Consider the following 20,701-nt stretch of genomic DNA (forward strand, 5'->3'; position numbering starts at 1 on the left):
GCACTTGGTGACAACTGCTGATGTTAAAGGGGCTTTATAAAATACATTTGATTGATTGATTTATCTCCCTCAGTGAGAAACTTTGAAATAGTATTTATGTACGTTAACAGGAACGCAACTTGTAAATGTAATAATAACAATTGTTAGATTTATTTTATTGTGACTGCTAACACTTTGAACTGTCAGGTATTTGTGTGTACAGTAATAAAGTGTAATGTACTTTTTCTCAAAGTTGTCATGTAGCTAGTTCATTTAGTAGCAGTAACAATAAGGCCGGAATTTAATAATGCAAATACTGGAGACATGGGCTTTTCATAAAGAACTGGCATAACTCTACATAATTATAGAGGGTTTAAAATTTCATGATTTTAAGGAACATCATAAAATAAACACATGAATTGCATAATCACTCATTAGTGCCTTAACAGATGGAGAACATCTGTGTTTCCTTGGCCCACTCAGTTCCACATTTAGAAACTCCTCTTTAATTACCATGACAACACTTGGCTTAGTGGCTGATTTTCAGGTGTTTTTGTTTTCAGCAAAGAAGATAAATAAAGATGTATATGACTGGCCATATTTGACTGAGAAACATGGTAATGGTTAAAAAGCATAAATCTTTTGTCAAATTAACCTCCAAGGGGACGGTTGAGCTAACGTGCGCTAATGTGATTAGCATGACGAACATTTCCCAGGACATAGACATGTCTTATATGGGCATAAAGATTAACAATAATTTAATCTAACTGCACTGTCCAATGTACAGTAGCTATTACAGTAAAAAAAATACCATGCTATTGTTTGAGGAAAGTGCACAACAAAAAACTTATCACGGCACTTGGTTTGATAGATTCACCTCTGAAGGTTAATAATGTATTTACATTCATTGCTCTTATTTGTCATCCTGAGGTTCCCAGAGATCAAATGTAGCATAGATTTGTTTAATAAAATTCATTTTTATATTAAAATGTAGGAACTGGGTTCTACATTTGGAACCCCTGCTTTGTCAGATCTTTTTATCATAAGTTTTTGGGGCATTTTAACTAACCCTAACCCTTTTCCTAACCTTAACCTAATAATCCTAACTTGCTACACTCTAAAAATGAGGGCTTCAACAAGGGTTCTTATAAGATCCTCAAAGTTCCTTGAAGGGTTTTTGGCACTGAAAAATGCCCCCAAAACATTATTCCAAGAACCCCATAGGAGATGGGATTCATTGAGGAACCTCTTTAGTTCTTTGGGATTCTTGCAGGAACCTAACTGCCCAACTGAAATATTTTTATTTGAATTTGAGGGGACAGCAGGTGCAGACACCTTACTGAAAAATGTAAAGATGTCCTCAATTTAAGGCAAGGTTTCTCCCTTTATGATCAAAATTGATATTGTTTTATGATGATAGGCCTACCATCTATCTTTTCATATTTGTCCAAATGGCTTTGTTTGGACACTCTCCCTTTAATTTGTTTTATTTTAATTTACACAATTCAATGGATATGAATCAACAACGAGGTAAGAATATGTAAGATGTTAAAGGCTATAGTCGTATTGGGCGCAGATGACTGAACTGCTCACTTCTTTTTTTGTGTCTGTATGCATGTATACTGATGAGGAGGCCCACAAAAGTATGTGCAATTTGTATTGGTTTGTCTCATAATATTATGCAGATCACATGTATCACCTACAATTCATTTGAATGAATGGTGTCTTTAAAACCTTTTGACTCAGTCACAGTAGCCATTTTCCTCCTCCCTTACCTGTTCAATGAAGATCCCAGATGGCCTCTTCATTATGGACAAGGTATGTATATGAAAACCGCTGTCAAGTGAACAGTGTTTTCATTCACATAATTTTTACCACAAAAAAACAAGATATGAATACTGTTGTGTGCACGTTTTGTTAATTATATGTGTATTTATACATTTGTTTTATTCACAGACTTCACCCTCCCTACACCTGTTCAATCACCATGCACTCCGAAATCATTTTGAAATGTGAGACATGTGTTTACATCTAGACACTAATGATCTTGGAGCAGGGGGGAAAGGGCTCAGATTCCGGGGGTGTCGCCGCGGGGCTATAGCAGCGTGCCAGCGCTTCTGGCTTAACATCCTTGGGTACCGGTCGGTGTTGTGGAAACGAAGTGGCCCGGACCTTACTGAACCCCTCCCGGATGTCCTGGTATTCCACGGGAATGGCGGAGAGATCCGGGGCAATTTCCAAGTCCCCAGGAAGACGTTCCGGGGCTGGCAGAGCTGATTTCAGGCAATGAGTGTGGCAGAACGGGTTCCAGCCTACAATGACTCAAATAGGAGGAATTGGATCATCTCACTGTGGTTCCCCGACACTCATAGGTTGATGGGGGTGGTATGGTGGGTGACCCAGCCTATAGAACGCCCGTCCAGCGCTCTAACATTCATGGGAAAGGAGAGGGGTTGAGTGGGGATGCGCACCTCGAATGCCAGGGTAACGTCCATAAGACTCATATCGGCCCCCGAGTCGATGAGTATCTGGAGGGACTTGGACTGGTCACCCCACAGTAGGGTGGCATGGAGAGGGGGGTGAGTAGGGGGAGAAGCTAAATTGTCCTTAGGACCCACCAGTGTACTCATTCCTACCAATGAGTTAGGTCTCTTTAGGGGACAGGTAGACACATAATGACCGTGACTACTGCAATACAGACAAATCTAGGTGTTATGTCTGCGTACATGTTCAGCTGGAGATAGCCTAGCCCTGCCGAGCTGCATCTGCTCGGGAAGAGGTAAATCGGCAGTCTTCAGAGGATTTTGGAGAAACACGGGTAAGCTCGGATCCTCTCGGGAACATATACCCTGGGGACTTCCAGAGTCCATCAGATGCAAGGTGGGATCCTTGAGTGAGCAATTGGGACCGCAATCAGACCTCTTCTCCTTCCTACGATCCCGTAGCCGCCCAACGATCTTTATGGTCAAAGCGATGAGTGAGTCGAGATCCGTCGGTTGTTCCAGGGCTGCAAGCTCGTCCTTTACTTCCTCCGAATACTCTGTGCAGGAACGTGTCGAACAGCTCTTCCGGGTTCCAGGCACCACTGCTAGCATGTGGAATTCCACCACATAGTCTGCCACACCGAGGGAGTCCTGCCGAAGCTGGAGTAACCTCCGGGCAGCCTCTCTCCCAGACATCTCAGCCACGAAAACTTCTCATCTCTGCCATAAATATCTCCAGACTGATTGTTGCTCCCACAATGCCATGGCCCATGCGAGTGCCCTCCCGGACATCAGCGTAATGATATACGCTATCCCTGAGAGGTCGGAGGGGAATGAAGAAGGTTGCAGCTCGAAATTGAGGGAGCACTGAGAGAGAATGGCCCGGCAGGTTCTGGAATCTCCATCATAGCGCTCCATGGGAGGTAAGTGGGGTTCCCGGGAAACCGGGTGATGGCGCTGCTACCAGCCGGGTTACTGAGGGTCTGGGAGGTTACCGTTGTGATAGACTGCCTAGTAGGTCACCCACGGATATGCTCCTGCAATGCGTCCAAAGCTAGGTTGTGACTTTCGGCCACGGCCTAGAACCCTTCCATCAGATGGCGAAGAAACTCCTCGTGCCTTCTAATGGTGGCTCCTTGGGAGGAGATGGCATTGCGGAGCTGGTAAAAGTCTGCTAGGTCAATCATGGTCAGTTCGTACTATAGCGTTTCAGGTAAGATCCAAGTGCAGACTGTGTTGAAGTAACAATGTTTATTACAGCAACAGAGGCAGGCAAACAACAGGTCAAGGCAGGCAGGGGTCGACAATCCAGAGTGGTGGGGCAAAGGTACAGGAAGTGAGGCAGGCTCATGTCAGGCAGAGGTCAGTAATTCAGAGTAGGGACAACAGTACAGGACGGCGGGAAAAAAGAGACTGGGGAAAAGCCCAAGCTGAGAAAACGCTGGTTGACTTGACAAACAAGACAAACTGGCAACAAACAAACAGAGAACACAGGTATAAATACACAGGGGATAATTGGGAAGATGGGCGACACCTGGAGGGGGTGGAGACAATCACAAGGACAGATGAAACAGATCAGGGGCGTGACAGCCAGAGGATATACTGTGCCAATTGTACTTGGGGCTGGGAGTGTACCTCATGTTGGGTTTTATGTCTGCTTTGCCACTAAAATTATGACTAACACTGCCAACTAAAATATTGTGTTATTGTTGTTATTTTATGCTGATTAATAATAATTAACCCCAAAAGGTTATTTGTGGAGCCATTAATGGGGGTTCTTTGAAGAAGAACTGGTGGTTCCCCCACCATTTCAATTTGAATAACCCCTACAGGATCCTCCAGGAACCTTCAACCTGAAGCCCTGAAGCTCAGAATAGTCTTGGTAGTGCAACTCGATTGCCTTTCCAATATCATGTAGAAATGCAAAACCTGCCTAGTGCCCACCTCCCAAAAAAACATACATTGGTGTCATCTCTCAGTTATCCCTTGTGGCAATCGCTGTAGTCTACTAGAATAAAGCAGCCATTTGATTGGCCAAGCTGTCGAAATCGTCATTACTGTATGTCCAATGATTTATCTAACGTCTCTACGCTCCAGATGACTTAGAGGAGCTCGTGACGTAATACAGCTATTCCCATATCTTTATCCTCGTCCCCCCGTGGGCTGTTCCGGATGTAACGCCTCCCTCAAGCCTACCGGCTAATCCTCTTATCGACAAGCAGGCGGCCAAGATGGATGTTGTGAACCAGGTAGGGCTCTGGGATGAAAATCACCAATACCAATGTTTTCATTTGATTTAGTTATCTGAAAAGCCATAATTTGGAATGCCTGCAGAATGCGCACTTTGACGCCGTAGAGTTTTAGGGAAAAAAATAATAGGACATCATTATCGTAGGGGCCTCTGTAATTGTAAATCCGCGGACCGTTAGTTTGAAATACAGTGCTTTCAGTGGTCGACTCATGTGAACGAAAAGCGAGCACTGAGCTCAAAACACCGCAATACAGGCATGATAGATTGCATGTGATTTAACCAATTTTACATCAGTAATTGACTGGCGCAGTGGAACGTTTGGCTAATAAATAGACCATGGTCCAAAAGTCCAAATAATTGATCAAGACACCCTACGCAACATAATTTCCACAGAATTTCAAATAACTCAGACAAATAGGCTTAACACATCCAGGGTATTAGTTGAGGTGAAAGCTATATGAAGATATATTCCGTTTGAATTGTCGACACAGAAATTGATTGTTTAGTTGGAAAGACTATTTATATTTTTGAATAACTGCTATTGAACTAATAGAATCGTCTATTTAGAGGGGATTATTTTTTCTCGCTTAGCCTATGTAGCCTATGTGGTGTGTGCATAGTATATACCCGACTAGAGGGTGAAGTATAGCCTATTAAATGTGGAATGAGGATATTGTTGTTGTTTTTACAAAAAAGCAACAAAACAAGAGATGATGATAAACAAATGTCTAATTCGTGAAAGAAAAAAGAAAGACAGGCTGATCTTGCATCAAAAAGAAGAAGCAGAGAGTACAAATCAAGAGGAAAAGCGACAGATCCTATTTAATCTATATCGCAATATCAGACGACGTCCGTCTCTTAGTCCTGTAGCGAGTTGTATTATAGGCCTATCAATTTACGAGGGGCGACAGACCGACTGGGAGTAAGATATTGCGAGGTGAATCGATAGGCTAAAGACAGAATCGATAGGCTACAGGACACAGTTTATTTGGGGATGATCACAGACAGATGCGACTGATGTGTTGCTTTCAACCGCACATAACAAGGCTTTACAAATTATAGCCTAAACTATAGGGCTAGCTATATCTACTATAGGGCCAACTACTATCGAGGTGACTCGAGATTTTCTTTCTGTATACATTTCTAGAGTGCTTGCTGTCTGTCGAGCTTTGGCGACAGCAAAAACAGTGGGATAAGCAGCTTTGTCTAATTATATGATGGCAAGTCTCTCTCTCAGTTCTCTCCCTCTCTCTCTCTCTCCCACTCTCGCTCTCGTCTCCAATAAACGATGTCAGTGCTTTGTCACACGGCCTGTCGCGCCCCAAGTCAAATAGTCCAATTACCGTACTAGAGAACAAATGGCAGCATGAAAAACTTGATCGTATCACCGCCTTCTCCCCCGCTCCTGAAAGATACTTTTAAATTAACTGACAGGTGCAAACTGTGGAGTAACGACAGGCTATGCTGACAATGCATATAGGCCTACACAGAACACCCAAACAAACGTTCAAAAGATAATTCGCGACAATTTCATAAAGCAATGTTAATTGCTGATTTCTGTGTTGACAGTTGGTGGCCACCGGGCAGTTCACCATAATCAAACAGCCTTTGGGATTTATGAAAATCCTACAATGGGTAAGTTACTGTTTTCATACAATGTTTCATTATTTGGCTTGTGACTGAGTGTATGAGAGGCCATGGTGAGTGCGCGCCCGTATCCTTTCTGCGCGCATGAGTGGGTGTGGAAGACTATAGAATGTACTGGTATTGTATATTGCATGCGTAAAATCTAGATTACAGATGAGTGTGATGATATTAACCAATACACTTAAAAGCTATAAATGATATGGCCCATATATCATGCTATGGTTGGCCCTGTTTTGAGAATAGATTATGAATTTAAAGTGATGTTGGACCCTTGTACTGTGTCAGAACATGTCCTTCTGTCACACAGAGGTCACAAAGCTAGGTGAAGCTTTGTGCTCGTGACGACAAACAGGCAGCGTGAGGTGGCTGACACTACCCATTCTCCCACTCGCTGCTTCCTCTCGGTTACCACTGGCAGGCAGGGCTCATGAAAACTCGACGTTGTTTCAGTGATACAATGTTATTGTAAATCGATCATGGTAATTGTGATAAATCTCTGTTCATTACATTTACATTACATTTACATTTAAGTCATTTAGCAGACGCTCTTATCCAGAAATTGGTGCATTCACCTTATGACATCCAGTGGAACAGCCACTTTACAATAGTGCATCTAAATCAAGTTCAAACTATCCAGGTATTTATGTGTCCTCTCCTGTGAAGTTTGTTTTAGGCCTACCTGATCCACCAGATAATTAACTCACGTCACTTTAGCCTTTCGCTCTGTAATCTAATCTGGAGTATTTTGTGACTACCTCAAGCATTTGGGTGTAGTTACTTCTTTATGTGTTGTGTAGTTGCGCCCTTATAGGGCTAATCATTTTCGCACTTATTTATGTGTTGTGTAGTTGCTCCCTCCTAGGGCTAAACATTTTCGCTATAATTTAATGTTTTAGAAGTGGCACATAATGATTTAATAGGCCTACACTGAATTTAAACCTTGGTAGTAGTAGTAATGGCCAATGACGTTGCTGCAACGTCACCTGAAAAAGGCGCTGTCCACTTTCAGGGGTTCTGAAACGTTAAAATCGCGGGGTTCCAATTGATCGCTGTCCGTGGTGCTGAATCGGAATCACCGCTATTTGCTTGTTTATTTACCTTTACAATTCTTCATGTCGCCTCAATGCTCTATTTGTTGTATTGTGCTGTAGCATGACAATCTGTGATAAAGCATTCCACACATTCATGTCACAAAATGTACTTCATACATCCACATCATGGTTTCTGCATGCTTTATGTTCTCTTTATTCAGTAACACTCGAGGCACAGTGTGACCCCTCTTCCAACTTGTTTTGTGCCAGGGGCTAGAGGTATTATTCTATGTAGATAGGCTCTCTCAATTGTACAAAGAGGAGTCTGGCTGCATTTACACAGTCAGTCCAATTCTGATTTGTGTTTCACTAAATAGTATTTGACCAATCAGATCAGCTCTGAAAAAGATCTGATGTGAAATACCAATTAGTGGCAAAAATATCAGGATTCAGCTACCTGTGTAAATGTAGCCTCTGACTCACTGAGTCCAGCATGATCATGTTAAGCAGAAATTATGAGCTGTAATAATTTGGACAAAATATGAATGTACTGTGTACTACGTATGTAAATTGTAATTAGGAACACCTCTCAGCCACATCATTACCACTTCTTTCTCATCTATTTGTCAACACATATTTGTGATAGCTTCAGAACTAGCACACACACACACACACACACACACACACACACACACACACACACACACACACACACACACACACACACACACACACACACACACACACACACACACACACACACACACACACACACACACACACACACACACACCACTGACTCACCACTGACTCACCACTGACTCACCACTGACTCACCACTCTCACTCAACAGAACAAATCAATGTACAGTATGTGCTCATTGAGGAAGTTAAAGTAATGAAATCTCTTCCTCCCATGTTCCATTTGGACTCACTTTGCTAGAATGCCATGATGATTGGCTGATTGGAAGAATAGGATTCATTTATGAGAAGACACATAGACCTACATACAAAAATCAACATCAGGATTTAAATAAAAGATCCCCAAACACATGTTCTACTCTTAATCACAGCAGGTAAGAGTAACACAGGGTAGCAGAGACTGAGAGGACAGTTCTGACAGCATGACCTTGTCTGTAGTCCTTCCCCGGAACACTGCTAGTGCTTGAACATCATATTGTTACTTCTCTGGGTCACATGGTTAACAAACCTCCATGCCTGAAGCAGCACACAGGGAGGAGGCCAGAGCTCAGGAATCATAAGTTCTAAAGGCCTGCATCTGCATGTTTTTACATCTGGGTCGAGGTGAGCCTAAAGGAGTTAATCCCCTGGCCTAAACAGATCCATATGTAACTCTAAATCTGCATTTAGCATTTATACATTCACATATCAATACTCATCTTTTACTCCATTTACACATCCCTACTGACCTCTCATTCAGCATTCCTGCTCTCCAATATACACATATGTTTTTCTGTCAACGTGTGTATGTAGTGTACACACAGGAGGGACGCCGACACAGACATTTTGGCTAACTATGTTTGTTGCGATGTTTCAGAATGCAAGCCTTCTATGTTTTGGTTAACCACTGTGTCTACCATAACAACATCCTGCCCCGGGTTACGCTTGGGAACTAGGTTATTTTTGTCTTACCTTGGGATTTACAGTTAAATGTTCTGTTACAGTTTACATATTTGCTTTACTTATTCACTCAGTGCACTGTTGTGCTGTAAGAAGTTTTCATACTGTGTGGTCAATACAGTAGAAATCTGTGATAATCTGGCCCAGTGTTCTATAAGTGGTTCCTGGTGTTGTTGATCATCAAAGCTGCTGATTGTAGGATATAGTAAGGAGTTTACATGTTAAACCTTTGCAAACTCATTGCCAGGGCTCTCTGCCCACTCGTCTGCCCCTGGTTTAGAGGAGATGTGATTGGTTGAAGCTGCCACACTTTGGATTCCTGCCAAACTCAAACTTAGAGACAGATAGATGCTGGTGAGCATACATACAGTATTTACATTGTGATGGCTAGACTTGTGGTCCGACAACATCCATTTATGCTTGTGTATCAATCAATGTATTAAGTTCAATTATTAATTTACTTGAGTTAATTTTGGAATACCTGTGGTTTTCAGTCTTGCCAGACTTGGCTATAGAATCGGTGATAAGCAGGTATTTATAAATGCAGCTGCTTCTAACTCAGAGAGTGCGTGTGAGTGTGTATTTGTGCCTGCTTGAACAGGGGTAGTGTGACAGTGGATTTATGTGAGAGACTGCAACACTTACCATGTTAGTAGAAATAGAATGAACAGAACGGGCGTCCCCATTCAAGTCAATGATGGCATAATGGGTGGACTGGCGACCTTTGCGAGTGTACCCATAGGATCAAAGCAGGAAGTAAGTGTACCCATCAATATGTGCTGTGATTTGTTGATTGAACTCAACTCACATGACATTTGCATCACAATACCAGGCAGCCATTGCGAGTATACCCATGAGTTTATAAGTCAAATTGGCAGGGTTAGAAGTTCCAAGCCTGTTTTATTCATTCTATTTCTATGAGTGGGAACCCCCACCCACCCCCCTCTATGCTCATTGTATGTTGCCCATAGCATTACCATAGTATCTGACAATGTGTGTGAAGTTATGTATTTTCTTAACTAGCCAGCATGTCTCCATTTGTCTTTCTTCAACATATTCCCATTCATTCCTTTGCGCTTACTCCAACCTTCCTTTTTTTACCGCAACCTCTTGTTAGGGAGACCATGGTCATATACCTCAACCTCTTGTTAGGGAGACCATAGTCATATACCTCAACCTCTTGTTAGGCAGACCATGGTCATATACCTCAACAACTTGTTAGGGAGACCATAGTCATATACCTCAACCACTTGTTAGGGAGACCATGGTCATATACCTCAACCTCTTGTTAGGGAGACCATAGTCATATACCTCAACCTCTTGTTAGGGAGACCATGGTCATATACCTCAACCACTTGTTAGGGAGACCATAGTCATATACCTCAACCACTTGTTAGGGAGGCCATGGTCATATACCTCAACCTCTTGTTAGGGAGACCATAGTCATATACCTCAACCTCTTGTTAGAGAGACCATAGTCATATACCTCAACCTCTTGTTAGGGAGACCATGGTCATATACCTCAACCTCTTGTTAGGGAGACCATAGTCATATACCTCAACCACTTGCTAGAGAGACCATAGTCATATACCTCAACCTCTTGTTAAGGAGACCATGGTCATATACCTCAACCTCTTGTTAGGGAGACCATAGTCATATACCTCAACCTCTTGTTAGGGAGACCATGGTCATATACCTCAACCACTTGTTAGAGAGACCATAGTCATATACCTCAACCTCTTGTTAGGGAGACCATAGTCATATACCTCAACCTCTTGTTAGAGAGACCATAGTCATATACCTCAACCTCTTGTTAGGGAGACCATAGTCATATACCTCAACCTCTTGTTAGGGACACCATAGTCATATACCTCAACCTCTTGTTAGGGAGACCATAGTCATATACCTCAACCTCTTGTTAGGGAGACCATAGTCATATACCTCAAACTCTTGTTAGGGAGACCATAGTCATATACCTCAAACTCTTGCACTAAGAGCGTGTTAATGAATGTTGCAAATCAGTGAAAACAGACACAGCATTTTTATGAACCAGGAAAAGGATTATATTTTATGTTACTGTGCATGCCAGACTACCTAAGTGAGAGCTAAAATCTTACAAGAGGATAATTTGGCATACGTTGTGGACTATCCACGTTGGAGGGTGTGGGAGAGTTAACTAGCCTGGTGCCAGATCTGTATGTTCTTCAACTCATCTGACTATGATAACGACCGAACACGGCAAAGAGTATTTAGCTAAAGCACAAACAGATATGATTCTTCCATGTCAGAGATGATTCCATGTTCTGTTTTGTTGTCCTCCTCCTTCCATCTTTCATGCATGCTTATATCCAATCTGTTGAGCTTTTCATTATCACCCTCCCCCTTCACATTCCTCCCCAATCATTATTAAAACCTGTTAATAAGGAGATGGGGTGGAGGTGGGCTGTGTTGGCACGCTAAAGAGTAATGAGACAAGGGAATAAGTTACGTGTTTGTGTATGTGTGTTTCTGTGTGTGTGTGTGTGTGTGTGTGTGTGTGTGTGTGTGTGTGTGTGTGTGTGTGTGTGTGTGTGTGTGTGTGTGTGTGTGTGTGTGTGTGTGTGTGTGTGTGTGTGTGTGTGTGTGTGTGTGTGTGTGTGTGTGTGTGTGTGTGTGTGTGTGTGTGTACCGTTGCACAAGTGTGAGCGTGCATGTGTGTGTGTGTGTGTGTGTGTGTGCATGTGTCCGTGCGTGAGGGTGTGTGTACAGTAGCCCTGTGCAGCGTCCTTTAGTGACAGATGGTGGAGGACCTCAGTCAGATTAATAGACAGATTTTCCATCCAATGGGATCTGGCCTGCAGGGAAGGGAGGGTGTGGTAAAAATAGGTTGACTGTATAACCTCCTATGTCAGTGTGTGCGAGTGTATGTATCTGCATGCTTGTGTGTACGACAGTAGGTTAGCGTTCAGGTACACAAGCGCTGGTTTACATTACTGTACACCCCCCTGTAGAACTGTAGTACTGTAGCCTGGGCCATAGAGAATAACTTATTTAGTAAAACAGATATATCAACCAAACATGTTATTTTACATTTCTTGTATTTTCTTTATACAAAAGCGCACAACTTTAGGTGTCGGAGTAACCATGGCAACGGGTGTAGCGCTGTAACCTGGCAATATAGCTGCATTGATTTGCAGTTTGTGTGGCTTTGTCAGCAGCCTGCAGTGGTTGGAGGAACATTGGAGTGCAGGAGACACAGCAGATGGTGAAACCAGTGTCAGGTCTTTCAGCAACAGTATACCTTTATTGGGGTTTTCCATTATACTGCATGGGCTTTCCTTTGGTTCACATCAACACCTATTTCAGACCAAACTAGAGTTATGCCAATTCCTCGACAGAGCACCATCTTTGTGAAGAAATCCTCCCAAAATAAGGGCCATTTAATAGATGTATTATGCTTCTCCCTACATGTCTCTCTGTCTGGGTCATATTCTTTCCCCATTCCTTTGATCTCACTACTCTATTTTCCCTCCCCTTCCCTTTCACTTCCCTTTTACTTCCACTTGCTGTCTATAATTCTACTCCTCTTCTCATCCTCCCTCTGTGTCTTTCAGATCTTTGCCATCTTTGCTTTCTCGACATGCGGCAGCTACTCTGGCATGTTCAAGATGAGTGTGGAGTGTAAAAACCGGTCAGAGAGTGACCTGAGTATTGAGGTGGAGTTTGAGTATCCATTCAGGTCAGTATGCCTATTCAGTCACACGTAGCCCCCTGAACCCGCACAAATATGGTCCGTCTGTAATTTCTACAGTACCACTGGGCTGCAAATGTCAGTGGTGGAACATTAATCTGTAAACTATATTAACCCCGTTTGACGTTTCGCTCTTTCTATTTCTCTCTCTCTCTCCCCCCTCCTCTCTCTGTCTTTCTCTCTCTCCTTCTCCCCCTTTCTCACTGTCTCCCATCTTCTGTCTTTCTCTGTCGCTTGTCCTTCCCAGGCTACATCAGGTGTACTTCGATGCCCCAACCTGTAAAGGGGGAAACCCCGAGCGTCTGTTCCTGATCGGAGACTACTCCTCCTCAGCTGGGTTCTTTGTCACCGTCGGTGTCTTCTCCTTCCTCTACTCCATGGCAGCCCTTTCTGTGTATGTTTTCATTCTGGAGAAATACCGTGAAGGCTGCAAGGGAGCCCAGATTGTGAGTTTGTCTTTCTCAATTCTTGTTTCTAGTAGGCCTACACTATTCCATACCATATTCCACTACCTCTGCTACTATTACTAATATCATAGTAAAGATGATGATGATGAACGTGAGATTGATTATGTTTCGGATGAGGACTTTCTAGCTTGATCATGATGATGCTTCTGATAATAACTTTGAAATTGATTATGATGATGAGCATGTCCAGTGCCTTCGGAAAGTATTAAGACCCCTTGACTTTTTCTACATTTTTTTATGTTACAGCCTTGTTCTAAAATTGATATAAAAATGTAAAAAAAACTCAGGAATCTACACATAATACCCCATAATGACAAAGCAAAAACAGGTTTAGACATTTTTGACCTATTACAAATAAAAAAACAAAATACCTGATTTACATAATGTAAGTATTCAGACCCTTTGCTATGAGACTAGAAATTGAGCTCAAGTCAACCCGTTTCCATTGATCATCCTTGAGATGTTTCTACAACTTGATTGGAGTCCACATGTGGTAAATTCAATTGATTGGACATTATTTGGAAAGGCACACACCTGTCTATATAAAGGTCCCACAGTTGACAAAATGCATGTCAGAGAAAAAGCAAGCCATGAGGTTTAAGGAATTGTCCGAAAGGATTGTGTCAAGGCACAGATCTGGGGAAGGGTACCAAAACATTTCTGCAGCATTGAATTTCCCCAAGAACACAGTGGCCTCCATCATTCTTAAATGGAAGAAGTTTGGAACCACCAAGACTCTTCCTAGAGCTGGCCGCCCGGCCAAACTGAGAAATCGGGCGTGAAGGGCCTTGGTCAGGGAGGTGACCAAGAACCCGATGGTCACTCTGACATAGCTCCAGAGTTCCTCTGTGAAGATGGGAGAACCTTCCAAGAGGACATTCATCTCTGCAGCACTCCACCAATGAGACCTTTATGGTAGAGTGGCCAGACGGAAGCCACTCCTCAGTAAAAGGCACATGACATCCCACTTGGAGCCAAAAGGCACCTAAATACTCTCAGACCATGAGAAACAATATTCTGTGGTCTGATGAAACCAAGATTGAACTCTTTGGCCTGAATGCCAAGTCAGGAGAAAACCTGGCATAATTCCTATGGTGAAGCATGGTGCTGGCAGCATCATGCTGTGGGGATATTTTTCAGCGGCAGGGATACTAGTCAGGATTGAGGCAAAGATGAATGAAGTAAAGTACAGAAAGATCCTTGATGAAAACCTGCTCCAGAGCGCTCAGGACCTCAGACTGGGGAGAAGGTTCACCTTCCAACAGGACAATGACCCTACGCACACGGCCAAGACAACACAGGAGTGGCTTCAGGACAAGTCTCTGAAGGACTTTGAGTGGCCCAGCCAGAGCCCGGACTTGAACCCGATCGACGATCTCTGGAGAGAACTGAAAATAGGTGTGCTGCAACGCTCCCCATCCAACCTGACAGAGCTTGAGAGGATCTGCAGAGAAGAATGGAAGAAACTCCTCAAATACAGGTGTGCCAAGCTTGTAGCGTCATACCCAAGAAGACTTGGGGCTGCAATCGCTGCCAAAGGTGATTCAACAAAGTACTGAATACTTCTGTAAATGTGATATTTTTTATTTGTTTATAAATTAGCAAAAATGTCTAAAAACCCATTTTTGCTTTGTCATTATGGGGTATTGTGTGTAGATAGATTGTGTGGAAAATGTGGTTAAAAGTCAAGGGGTTTTAATACTTTACGAAGGTACTGTAATTTGCTAATGCTTTATAATGTGATTATCCTCAGGACTTTGTTGTGACCTGTGTGTTCACCTTCTTCTGGCTGGTGGCTTCTTCTGCCTGGGCTAAGGGTCTGTCGGATGTGAAGGCATCCACCGACCCAGACAAGGTTCTCTTACTGATCGAGGCCTGCGACGAACCGGAGAACCGCTGCCGTGAAGTCCATGACCCTGTCGTCTCTGGTCTCAACACATCTGTGGTACGGAATTCAATTGTAACGTTGTGATTTGTAAAAGGTCATGGACTACTGAGGAAAATCCTGTACTACAAGATATGGACCCCCTTCTTTTTCTTCTTCGTCCTTTTCTTCCATTCACCCCCTAGGCATTTGGCTTCCTGAACCTGATCCTGTGGGGAGGGAACCTGTGGTTCGTGTTCAAGGAGACTGGCTGGCTGGCAGCTTTTGGAGGTACATATGCACCTTCCCAGGAGAAAGCGCCTGCCCCAGAGTCCTTCGGCCAGGACGGCTATGGGCAGGAGGGCTATGCACAGCACGGGGATGCCTATACTGGCACCCAGGGAGGCTACCAGCCCGACTATGGCCAGGGCGGCTACACTGAGGGAGGTGGAGACTATCAGCAGGGGGGATACGAACAGCAGACCACCCCCTACACCAATCAGATGTGAGCTGGTCCACCTATGGCAGCTGGAAGCTGGTGAGTGTCAGTGCATATGGTGGAGCAAACCTGAGAATACTGATAAATGACTGTGAGAAATACTGCATTACTCTTCCAAAGGGAAATACAGACTGTGGCTTTATGACATCTTCATAATCTTAAGGTATGCATTAGTTGTAATATTTCTCTCTCTCTCTCTCTCCCCCCCACCCCCAGGGGCCACCATGTGATTTAGGAGTGTGGTGCCTGACCACCACCCACAATTCCACACTCCTCTGTTTGTCTGTTTGTGCATTTGTGAGTTGACAAGAGGAGGGATGGAGGAAGGTGGGCACTTGGAAGGGGAAGTAATCAACACCGTGTCCCTTTGGAGAGGGTTATTTTGTTGAGGGGGAAATGGGTCCTTACTGTAACATGCTGTTTATTCTCGTGATGTATTTAACTGTGGAAGACAACAGGGGATTCATTGACAGTTTGATCGCACAAGGACAAACTGGAATACAAAACCAAAACATGAACATCAATCTTTTAAAGGAATAACACTTAAATGAAGGACAATAATGGTAGTAATATTTAACGTGGGAGAATGTATTTGTCTGTGCTATGTAAATATCAACATATTCATATAGAAATACATGTACACAGTTGAATAATTGTGCACTCCATATGAGTTGTTATACAACAAATGTAGAGAACAGAGTTATTCAGTTGTATTTACTTCAGTTCTGTTTAGGAGCTCACATAGTTCAACCCTCGTTGTTTTTTAATATTTATGTTTTGTGTTTATTTTATTTCTCCATGTGTGTTTCTCTACATTTTCAGAATAGTTATTTTCTCATTGTGCTTTTTTATTTGTTCAACATCACTGAATGAGTTTAACGGGATAGAGTAGAGAAGATGTGATGGAGAGATGTGATGGGTGAAGACAAAAAAGAAAGCAAAAAGAATGACGAATTCAGAGAGAGAGTAGAGAAGAATGAGAGCCGTGTTATTCATGTATTCATTACAACTTGTATTCATTGTCTTTTATATTTTTCCATTGAAATATTACTCAAGGATTTAGCTGTTTGTTGAGAAAAGCTGAAATGCAAAATGGAGAAAATGCATCTAGGATAATGAAAAAGTAGTTAGCATGGTAAGAATTGGTATTCTGCTAATACTATGCTGTTCCTAAAAACTGCTGTATATACTATGCTATCAACACTTTTAGTTAAAGATGATTTGAGGTTGTAAAGTCAACTGATGTTAAGGGGATCATTATTTTTTGATGTAGTTCAGAACTTGGCGTCAGATAGTTTGGGCCCAGAACCTTGTCATGTTTCCATTGACTATTTATCTAGTCTAGAGATGAGTCATAAGACAGAATAAGTAATCATGTTTATTCACAATTTATTTTGGTCATCTGATCAAAACGCATTCATATATTTTCATAGAACTAAATCAGTGTGGCACAATGTGTCATTTTCAAGACCATATACAAGCCATAGAAAATAAGTATTTTTTACATATTAATATAGCTAACTAAGTTGTCCTGAACTGTATCTTGTTTCCATATACATAAAATATCCTGCATCCCTGACACCCACACATTCACTCTCAAAAGCAGGTTTTGCATGTGTCTGACTCCTGGAGTTAAAGTACCCTGGAACCAAATTGAGAGGGGGGGGGTGCAAGTGGCATACAAGTGTTATAGTAATAGTATGTTTGGATCATCATAAGGTCACAGCACAGTGCAGCTCTGCTATATTTTACACAAAGTACAGGGACTACACATGTTGCAATGGTCATTCTTTTCAAGGTCATGTAGAAAGGCTGACCTGCCATACTGCCAATCCCCTCTTTGGATAGAAGAAAAACTGTATTGCCAAATGGAAACAGGACAGGGGTGTCTTGATTGATAGATTTTGCTTCCACAGTTATCACAATTAAATTGTTTTTCATCCATGTTATTCCATTATGCAGTTTTGGATCCATACGTTTATTTTTTTACCAGTCGGTGTAGAGGCACCTCACTTTCTCTCCCTTCTCCTGTGTTCTCTCTCTTTCCATCTCTTTCTCTCCCTTCCCATCTCTTTCTCTCTCTTCTCATGTGTTCTCTCTTTCTCTCCCTTCTCCTGTGTTCTCACTCTTTCTCTCCCTTCCCATCTCTTTCTATCTCTTTCTCTCTCTTCTCATGTGTTCTCACTCTTTCTCTCCCTTCCCATCTCTTCCTATCACTTTCTCTCCCTTCTCCTGTGTTCTCACTCTTTCTCTCCCTTCCCATCTCTTTCTATCTCTTTCTCTCTCTTCTCATGTGTTCTCACTCTTTCTCTCCCTTCCCATCTCTTCCTATCACTTTCTCTCCCTTCTCCTGTGTTCTCTCTCTCACTTTCTCTCCCTTCTCCTGTGTTCTCTCTTTCTCTCCCTTCTGTGTTCTCTCTCTTTCTAGAACTTTCTCTCCCTTCTCCTGTGTTCTCTCTCTTTCTAGAACTTTCTCTCCCTTCTGTGTTCTCTCTCTTTCTAGAACTTTCTCTCCCTTCTCCTGTGTTCTCTCTCTTCCCATATCTCTTTCTCTCCCTTCTCCTGTGTTCTCTCGCTTCCTATCTTTCTCTCCCTTCCCATCTCTTTCTCTCTTTCTCTCCCTTCTCCTGTGTTCTCTCTCTTTCTATGTCTTTCTCTCCCTTCCCATCTCTTTCTCTCCCTTCTCCTGTGTTCTCTCTCTTTCTAGCACTCTCTCCCTTCTCCTGTGTTCTCTCTTTCTATCTCTTTCTCTCCCTTCTCCTGTTCTCTCTCTTTCTATCTCTTTCTCTCCCTTCCCATCTCTTTCTCTCCCTTCTCCTGTGTTCTCTCTCTTTCTATCTCTTTCTCTCCCTTCCCATCTCTTTCTCTCCCTTCTCCTGTGTTCTCTCTCTTTCTAGCACTCTCTCCCTTCTCCTGTGTTCTCTCTCTTTCTAGCACTCTCTCCCTTCTCCTGTGTTCTCTCTCTTTCTATCTCTTTCTCTCCCTTCCCATCTCTTTCTCTCCCTTCTCCTGTGTTCTCTCTCTTTCTATCTCTTTCTCTCCCTTCCCATCTCTTTCTCTCCCTTCTCCTGTGTTCTCTCTCTTTCTATCTCTTTCTCTCCCTTCCCATCTCTTTCTCTCCCTTCCCATCTCTTTCTCTCCCTTCTCCTGTGTTCTCTCGCTTCCTATCTTTCTCTCCCTTCCCATCTCTTTCTCTCTTTCTCTCCCTTCTCCTGTGTTCTCTCGCTTCCTATCTTTCTCTCCCTTCCCATCTCTTTCTCTCTTTCTCTCCCTTCTCCTGTGTTCTCTCTCTTTCTATGTCTTTCTCTCCCTTCCCATCTCTTTCTCTCCCTTCTCCTGTGTTCTCTCTCTTTCTAGCACTCTCTCCCTTCTCCTGTGTTCTCTCTTTCTATCTCTTTCTCTCCCTTCTCCTGTGTTCTCTCTCTATCTCTTTCTCTCCCTTCTCCTGTGTTCTCTCTCTTTCTATCTTTTTCTCTCCCTTCCCATCTCTTTCTCTCCCTTCTCCTGTGTTCTCTCTCTTTCTCTTTCTCTCCCTTCCCATCTCTTTCTCTCCCTTCTCCTGTGTTCTCGCTCTTCCCATCTCTTTCTCTCCCTTCTCCTGTGTTCTCTCTTTCTATCTCTTTCTCTCCCTTCTCCTGTGTTCTCTATCTCTTTCTCTCCCTTCTCCTGTGTTCTCTCTCTTTCCATCTCTTTCTCTCTCATAAATATGCTCAATGCAATATGTATAGTCTGTCGTTAGTGGTGAATGATGTCTTGTGATACTCTCTACGCCTTTGGACAGTTGTGTTTATTGTTTATGATGTATTCTTATTACTATTTATGATAATGACTATTACAATTCAGAGAAAAAAATATCCAAGATTCTCCAGAATTCTATTCTATTCTTATTTTATGGAATCCCTGTGAAACAAAATCAAATAAACTTGACATTATGTTGAAGGTTAAATGTTTTGTCTAATTCTCTAATCTTGTAGATCATATGCATTGTTCATGCTGTACCCTGGGGGGTTCAATGTCTGAGGGTATAAGGTATGCCTACTACTAGGCTATGTCATGACGTTGGCCTGATGGGGGAGGTTTATGACCCCTATAAATACATTTCCCCTTTTTCCTCTCTCTACTCCACCAATGTGACTATTGAACATCCCTTTGTTAACATGGAGAGTCTGGTAACATCAATAGGTGGGAAACTGAACAATATTTCGGTTATCCAACCAGTTGAATATATGCGTTGGTACTTAATGAATATGATGTCAGATCAGTTGGCATCTGAGACATTATTACTAATGACAGGATGACAAACTGCATCTTGGAAAGTCTAGTTCATTCTAGTTCAGATTCGCATGGAATTGTTGTGCAATTTAAATGTTTAAATGTAATTTTAGCTTCTTAAATGAGAGAACGGTTTGTCATAGAGAAACTCTGCTCGATCAGAGGCCCCGCCCAAGTGAACAGACTTTGGTTGTAAACTATGAAACACACCCTTCTGTCACCACTATATAAACCCATTGACGAAAATGTAACTTCCTGTTCCAAGGACTTGCGGTCCCCACGTTGAAAGGACAAAGACCACCTACAGAACTAAGCCAACCTCAGCGTGAGCTCTGGTTGAACGACAGGAAACTAATGAAATTAGCATCGAATCATCGACCTACACGTCAAAAGGATGAATTTCCACTAAACAGCCAGAAATAGCATGAGCATATAGCATGGCAACTTGGTATGAACTTTGAACTCTTATTCACTAAAGAAGTGATACCTCCTAGCCGTTGCGTTAGTGCAGCAACTGTAGACGTGGGCTATGAGAGGACGGACAGAGTAACTGTTCTACCACACGACGAGGGTACTACCAAGTACCCCTTCTACCACCAGATATTCTTCAAAGAACAACCTGGCCTTCCATCTACGACCAACCGATCGAAGCGCAGATCAGAGTAAATATTTATTGCATTTTCCTTTTCCAAATGGGCTGTTATTTAGAATGCATAAGATGATGTATTTACGATAGAGTAGCTGCCTACGGCCCGATAGAGACACAAAATATTTTTGATCCTCAGTCTTCCCGCTCTTTCATTCAAAACCCAACCCCCTTTCTTTATGTAACCAGCCG

The 20,701-nt window shown here is 42.7% G+C and overlaps 1 protein-coding gene across 1 annotated transcript; it reads left to right on the forward strand.

Annotated features, from left to right (window-relative positions):
* Positions 1-4,619: 4,619 nt before the first annotated feature.
* Positions 4,620-17,725, forward strand: LOC124032108 (synaptophysin-like). The gene is made up of 7 exons (XM_046344218.1): positions 4,620-4,711; positions 6,283-6,348; positions 12,625-12,749; positions 13,009-13,207; positions 14,982-15,173; positions 15,299-15,630; positions 15,808-17,725. Exons 1-6 carry the CDS (start codon positions 4,694-4,696, stop codon positions 15,599-15,601), a joined length of 903 nt encoding a protein of 300 aa, XP_046200174.1. The 5' UTR covers positions 4,620-4,693; the 3' UTR covers positions 15,602-15,630; positions 15,808-17,725.
* The last annotated feature ends 2,976 nt before the right edge of the window (positions 17,726-20,701 follow it).

The sequence above is a fragment of the Oncorhynchus gorbuscha genome, linkage group LG03 (assembly GCF_021184085.1).
Source record: "Oncorhynchus gorbuscha isolate QuinsamMale2020 ecotype Even-year linkage group LG03, OgorEven_v1.0, whole genome shotgun sequence".
Classification (NCBI taxonomy): domain Eukaryota; kingdom Metazoa; phylum Chordata; class Actinopteri; order Salmoniformes; family Salmonidae; genus Oncorhynchus; species Oncorhynchus gorbuscha.